The sequence below is a fragment of the Citrus sinensis genome, chromosome 7, assembly GCF_022201045.2.
Source record: "Citrus sinensis cultivar Valencia sweet orange chromosome 7, DVS_A1.0, whole genome shotgun sequence".
Taxonomy (NCBI): domain Eukaryota; kingdom Viridiplantae; phylum Streptophyta; class Magnoliopsida; order Sapindales; family Rutaceae; genus Citrus; species Citrus sinensis.
The window spans coordinates 9,528,374-9,535,739 of NC_068562.1; the positions used below are offsets into that span (position 1 = coordinate 9,528,374).

Below are 7,366 nucleotides of genomic sequence, written 5' to 3' on the forward strand. Positions count from 1 at the left end.
TGCAACAAGCCCAAACCGCAGGGGAGGTTTTTAAAAATTACCCCAAACTAAACAGTAAACACACATTTGACTCAAATCAGATTTCATCGCACAGCCGCATAACACTCAACAACTAACCACACACCATCTTAAACTCTTCTTCTCTTACTGGCCGCCACACACGAGTAGTCAGCCACCGCTCATCATCTTCTCTTAGCATCATCGTCATCAGCCTGTTACGGACTCCTGTTCAGCGCCATCTCCTCTCACGGCAGCTCACAACACGCTGCAGCCTGCAGTCCGTCAAGCTTCCGTCAGCGCCATCTCTCACGGAAACTCACAACACGCTGCAGCCTGCAATCCGTCAAGCTTCTCACGCCATCGCCGTCACTAGTATTGCCGAACTGCTGTCAAGGACTCAAGGTGCGTGAGACAGCCAACTACTTTTAAATTTTTTAATCTTGCTTTCATATCATAACATTCATAAGTCATAACAAAACTGAATTGCTGTCAATAATTGTATGGTTTAGTCAAAATAAGTCATAAGTGGTTTAGTCAAATTAAGTTAAATTAATCAAATTAAGTCATAAGTCATAACATAACAGCCCACTGATTTAGGCATTGTGAATGTGGAAGGATGAAGAAGTGGTGATAGGAGGAGTGTTCGTTGGCCATGGAACTGTGGAAGTTTGAAGTTTTTTTTTTAATATGTAATGGATTTTTAAATTATTGTTGGATTTTATGATGTTAACTTACTATTGTTAGATTTTGTTATGTTATTTATTGTTTAGATTTCTAAATTATTGTTGGATTTTATTATGTTAATTTATTATTGTTAAATTCTTTTATGTTGTTTATTATTTGTGGATTTATAGACTAAGGATTGATTTATTGTCGTAGTAATAGTGTATTACTATTATATTATTTTTATTAAATAATTAATATATATATTGAAACCGAACCGAATTCAACTGAACCAAATTACCGAACCGAACTGAACCGAACTGAATTAATTTGGTTCAGTTCAGTTCTATAATTTGGTTCATATTTGGTTCATAAATTCATGAACCATTTGGCCTGAACCAAACCAAACTTAATAGTGCCCACCCCTAATAGAAATCTAACCGTGATATTAGAAGTTCTGCAGTGTACTAGTATGCTTCTATTACCCTCCAAGGAACTCATGTTTGCAGAATATTAACAGCAACTCAGAAACATAATTAGGTTTCATTCAATTGAGTCTTCCATAAATTTTTGCAGAAACAGGCATCATGTAAACAAATAGGATCGATGCTAACTTTAGAAACAAAACCGGGAGAATTTGTAATTTTCAATATGCATTTGACACGTGGCAAACTTTGAGTGGTGAGTTCATATCAGTACCGTACACATGCAAATACAGGAGCACTTTTATATATAAGGACAGGTTTAGCACTTGTAACTAAGTCTAAAACCCATTTGCATCGTTGTTGTAGGGTTTAGATTTGTCGGAGAAGAATAATGGAGGAAGCAAAGAAGAAGAGCGTGCCAGTCTTGCCGTGGATGCGAAGCCCGGTTGATGTCAGTCTCTTTGAAGACTGTCCTCTTGATCACCTCCCTTGTCTTGACCCCAGGTACCCTCTTCAAACATGATATGTATTGTTTTGTTGACTTTCGTAGACATTAATTGCTTTTAGCCCATTGTTAATTTATTGCAAAATAAGGTTGAAGGTGGCTTTGCAGAACATGGGTATCTCGTCACTCTTCCCAGTGCAAGTTGCAGTTTGGCAAGAGACAATAGGCCCTGGTCTATTTGAACGAGACCTTTGCATCAATTCACCTACAGGAAGTGGGAAAACTTTGTCTTATGCTTTGCCAATAGTTCAAACATTGTCCAATCGTGCTGTTAGATGTCTACGTGCTTTGGTGGTGCTGCCCACGCGTGATCTAGCTTTGCAGGTTAACTCTGCTCGGTGCAAATATTGTTGTAAAAATATTTTTGGATTGATTGCGGATCATTCGATTGCTGAAATGTGTGTGCAATTTGATAGTCTCTTGTTTATTTCTTTGCCTCAGGTCAAGGATGTTTTCGCTGCGATTGCACCTGCAGTGGGTTTGTCTGTTGGTTTGGCTGTGGGTCAATCTTCTATTGCTGATGAAATTTCGGAGCTTATTAAGAGACCTAAGCTCGAGGCAGGAATCTGTTATGACCCTGAAGATGTTTTGCAAGAGTTACAGAGTGCAGTAGATATATTGGTGGCAACTCCAGGAAGGCTAATGGACCATATCAATGCTACTAGGGGATTTACCCTCGAGCATCTCTGTTACCTTGTAAGTTGCCTACCCCTATAACTTACACGAATACACTGCAATGCTAAAGCTCTAGTTAAGTATAAACTTACTAAATTCATTTGTTTCCAATTGCCCAACCAGGCCTACTTTGATGGTGTGCTTTGCAGATGCATTGATTCTACAAGTGTTTTGAACATTGTTTATCTTATGCTAACTTTATCAAAAGTCTTGGCAAATTCCATGTTGATATGTACTGCGAAGTTTGTTCCGATTAATTTTGTTATTAAGTTACTTTCATTGATTCACAGTACCATGTGTTCATATATCTGGCTCATCCAGTTGGACATTTCTTTTATCCATTAATTGGTTGCCGCACCAAACAGAATATGAATTGTATTTCATAGGTATACTTATTTTAGGACCATTCATCTGTGGAAAATCACATTCAACTATTGTGACCAGACCAAGCCCTAGCCAATTATCTTGGCATACTCCAATATAGATCATTTTGTTTGCAGTAAATCAGACTCTGATTATTTTTGTTACTCAGGTTGTTGACGAAACTGATCGATTGCTTAGGGAGGCATATCAGGCTTGGCTGCCCACTGTGCTCCAATTAACTCGATCTGATAATGAAAACCGCTTTTCTGATGCAAGTACTTTTCTGCCTTCAGCATTTGGCTCTTTAAAAACCATAAGAAGATGGTGAGTGCTATGTTGATTTACTTCCCTTTCCTTTAGATATATATATATATATATATATATATAGCAACCTGCTGGTGGTTTCAAGTACCAAACTGTGTTGATGTTGGAACTTGGGACCAGTGCTCGGTGCTCTGCAAACGCCTATAAATGAAGTAACTAAATGACTAATGTGAATCATCAGTATTTATTAAAATTAGTATTCCCTGCTGATTGTTGAAGGCGAAGGGCTTGTTATGATAGAACTGACTATTCCGGTGATTTCTTATGCTTCCTAGAGTTTTTTGTTTTTCGGTTTCGTTTTGGTCTTTTAACACATTATTGCGATTTGAAGGGCTTTATCTTATTTAGTTCTGTCAATATGATTGTTTAGGAGCACAAAATATTAAGAGTTTCTTATTTTCTGATTAAAGTTATGTTTTTCATTTGTATTTCCTCAAAGTTTCCTTTATTAGAATTTTGAATTGCATTCCTTGAGATATTCGGTGTTGTTAGAATAATATTTCATGTTTGTTGCAGTGGTGTTGAAAGGGGCTTTAAGGACAAACCTTATCCTAGGCTTGTGAAGATGGTTTTATCTGCCACGTTAACCCAAGATCCAAATAAGCTCGCTCAGCTTGATCTGCATCACCCTTTATTCCTGACCACTGGGGAAACTCGTTATAAGCTCCCAGAAAGATTGGAGTCCTACAAACTGGTATGCCATCATAACTGCACTGATTGAGCAAATTTCTTTCTGTCATCTATGTTTTGTTTTCTGTTATGGTGTTGAAAATCAGGACTAAACTTTACAGTTAAAAAACATGCGTTCAAAGGATTCAAGTTTGTTGAATAATGAATATGATGAATATTTAATCTTGTCATATTCATAATTTGAATTTCAGAAACACCTATGGTTTTCTATAAGACCACAAATAATCCGAAAGTTTAAATTGGAGGGCCGAACTATGGATATTAACAAAACAAACTGAAAGTCTTTTCTTTTTCTTTGCACCAAAGAGAGCTTAAAAATCACATACTCCTTTTTTGATGCATCACAATTCAATAGTGATCTTAATTTAGATCCTGTGGCTTTCGTCCTTTCTAAAGTAAAGAATTTTGACAATTTTATATACTCTCTCTATTTTAAGCTGTTAATATTTTTGTATCAGGATCATTATTGCTCTTTTTTTTTTTGGTTTTATACACCATTGAGATCTTCTAAGCCTGATATCTTATTCTTAAATGCAACTAGGATGTAAACAAATATTTAATAACTAGAAAGATCTTATGCATTCTGTTCAAATCTTACTTTTACTGATAACAATGGTCACAGCTAATAATATCTGATTGTGTTTCGGATATGTTTTTGCTTAAAGCTTCGCATATAATGTTGCATGTTCACCTATTGCATGTTAGGAATTATGCTTGTGCCTTTCTTCATACCTGTGCTCTCCCAACCCCTCTCTTTATATCTGTCTGTTAATATCTATCTTATGCAGATTTGTGAGTCGAAGCTGAAGCCCTTGTATTTGGTTGCACTTCTTCAAAGTTTAGGAGAGGAGAAATGTATTGTCTTCACATCATCTGTGGAGTCAACTCACCGTCTCTGTACACTACTGAACCATTTTGGTGAATTGAGAATAAAGATAAAGGAGTATTCAGGTCTTCAACGACAATCTGTAAGAAGGTAAATATGCGGATGTATTTGTCTGTACTGATAATAGAAGTTGTTCTGCATTTATGATAAGCAGTTGCAGCCATCAACTTGGAAACAAATTTGCTCACACAATCTTTCAACTAAATGCAAATTTTTGCTTTAAACACTTAATTTAATTCAATTTTTTTCCCAATTTGACAACATTTGGATTCAAATGAAATGGAAATCCGGATTTCAGCAAGACGTTGAAGGCATTTCGGGAAGGGAAGATACAAGTGCTTGTTTCCTCAGATGCAATGACTCGCGGGATGGATGTTGAAGGGGTGAACAATGTCGTTAATTATGATAAGCCTGCATATATCAAGACATATATTCATCGTGCTGGCCGAACTGCAAGAGCTGGCCAGCTTGGGCGTTGCTTCACTTTGTTGCATAAGGATGAGGTGTGTTTCCATCTTGATTCCTTCCGATTTCTGGGTTTACTTTTCACCACTGCATGGATCTAAATCACTCCAATTTATTTTCCATCTTGTCAGTTATCTATTGTAGGGTCTAACTTGAAATGTTGTTTGTGGTTGAGGTTGATTTGAACCCGAGACATAAGGCCAGAGAACCCAGACCTAAAGAACCAATCGACCAGATTTTCTTTCATTAATTGTTGGCTTTATGTACAGAAAAAGGGGGCCATTGGTAGGAGCCTGTTCCATCAGAGCAGGGTTTTGGGAGTGGGGTGGTCGTGACTGTTTTTCCCTAAACCTGCTGTCATGGTTTCTTTTAAATGTACAAATTCAAATGTAAGACATACTTCTGAAAATGCTAGACTTGGCCTGAGCGTGATGACTTCATTGATCCCAACTTAGTGAGTATGACATGAGATCTTCCCAGATCCTTTGATTTTCATTCAGCCTACTAATGGAGTGGTGGAGTTTGTTTGGCTATCTTGTTTCAGCTTGCACCCTAAGATCGCTTGATTCAGTATCCAAATCATTTGTGTATTAAAATTTTCTTTCGTGTTTCTCTTTAGATCCTGAAAATTTTTCATAGTTGATTGTGCAGGTTTGTCTGGTAGGATGCTTGACCCCCTTGCTATTATGTACTTCTGATATACTACAAAGGAAGACAAGATTGCAAAAAAGCAAGAGTAGATTAAGGCATAAGAATTATGCTTTGTAAATAAATCCTGCATAAAGTTAACTCTTTCACATGTTTCAGGTGAAGCGTTTCAAGAAGCTGTTACAGAAAGCTGACAATGACTCCTGTCCCATTCACTCTATCCCTTCCAGTTTGATTGAGTCACTCCGTCCAGTTTATAAATCTGGTAATTTCTTGGCATTGACACCTTAATCTTAATCACGGGTGCAATTAACCTAATTTAGGAAATATTGGATCAGAAAGTCCTTCAACATAATCTTGAAGGTTGATAATTTAAGCATCTTGTCTAAGTCATTTGCTAAGTTGCTCTATGCGAGTTGTATGCCAGCAGATAAATAGATTGAGCAACTCAGCTAGTGATTTGGCCTTTTGAAACTTGCACCTTTATGTATTTTACCTAATCATGGTGGAAGGGGAGGAGGGTATATAACTGTTGGGTTCATTCTATAAAGGGGATGTGTAGTTCGAGGAGGCATTTCAGATGAGGCCTTTTGGAAAGTTGGTTGCGATTTGCATGGAGTGAACCGTGTAAGAAGAAGCTTCTACCAAACAAGTGGAGACCGAGCATTGGGGAAGGGGATGGTTGCATTTTGCTCGAATCATGGACAATGTCAAAACTAGTTTATCTTCTTTCTTGTGAAATGTTACTATGCTTTTCTCATCACTGAGTCAATATATTCTTTTTGGATGTCTCAGCTCTAGACAAGTTAAAAGAGACAGTTGAATCAGAAGCGCACAGAAAGCACACAATTGGGTTCAAGCTATCAAGAATGGGCAAAGGCAGAGTAACAGGCCATGCAAAGCAGTAATTTATCCAATGTTCTGACTATTAGGATAATTATGGGTGCGATACTATCGAGTGCAAGTGCAAACACTCTTCATCGTTGAGCAAATTGCAAGAGTTGATCAATATGTCAGAGCTTAGGACTTGGTACCTTTTCCTGATCAGTTCTTCTATTTCTCGTTCCAGCAGACAAATGCCGGACAACATCATTTAGCTTATTGAAGTTTTGTTAATATTAAAAGCAAACAGTTGCCAATGTATTACATTTTTGTACAACAGGTAGGAAATGTAAGATTAGAGGCATTGTGATAGCTTGTGAACATAATTTTGTTGTGACCTTGTGGCTCTGTAAAGTAACAAACTGTATATTACAACTTCTAATCATTCAAATAAAAGACCGTTCAAGATAGCTTAAGAAAATTCTAGTGATTGAACTTGCTGAAGTAAAATTGGTACTTTTAATCCAAAATTACATGCAATTCTTATACATCTCTTCAAATGGATACCATCGATCGTTACTTGTTGAATGACTTTTTAAAATATCATTTTATTAATAGACAGAGCAAAAAGGGGTGAAAGACAGTTGCTTTATTTTTTTAACCTCTTCCTCGAGATATCAAAGGCACTGTGACATTGTAATTATGAATCTTATGAACGTCGATTGAATTTCTTTTGTTCATCCACCATGTTCATGCTAGCAAGATGCAAGTTATTAGGTGAAAATCACTAGGTAAAATTGCATTTTTTTTCTGAAAACTTTTAAACTCTGTACAACATTTAACAGAACAGCATATAATTACAGCCTCTGCAACAATCTAAGGAAGTCTCGGTCAATAAAG

General features: G+C 36.9%; 1 protein-coding gene across 9 annotated transcripts; it reads left to right on the plus strand.

The window, feature by feature from the left end:
- Positions 1-68: 68 nt before the first annotated feature.
- Positions 69-6,947, plus strand: LOC102616133 (DEAD-box ATP-dependent RNA helicase 1). Of its 9 annotated transcripts, XM_052444732.1 has the most exons (11): positions 70-402; positions 1,240-1,344; positions 1,455-1,592; positions 1,683-1,917; positions 2,035-2,289; positions 2,801-2,955; positions 3,472-3,649; positions 4,434-4,621; positions 4,830-5,034; positions 5,804-5,909; positions 6,440-6,947. In XM_052444732.1, exons 3-11 carry the CDS (start codon positions 1,480-1,482, stop codon positions 6,550-6,552), a joined length of 1,548 nt encoding a protein of 515 aa, XP_052300692.1. In that variant the 5' UTR covers positions 70-402; positions 1,240-1,344; positions 1,455-1,479; the 3' UTR covers positions 6,553-6,947. The 9 variants fall into 9 exon arrangements, 7 of the variants coding, with proteins under 7 accessions (XP_052300692.1, XP_006465539.2, XP_052300695.1 ...); XR_008056591.1 differs by lacking the exon at positions 1,240-1,344 and having other exon boundaries at positions 69-402; positions 5,172-5,909; positions 6,440-6,483; XR_008056592.1 differs by lacking the exons at positions 1,240-1,344; positions 6,440-6,947 and adding an exon at positions 5,266-5,450.
- Positions 6,948-7,366: the final 419 nt, after the last annotated feature.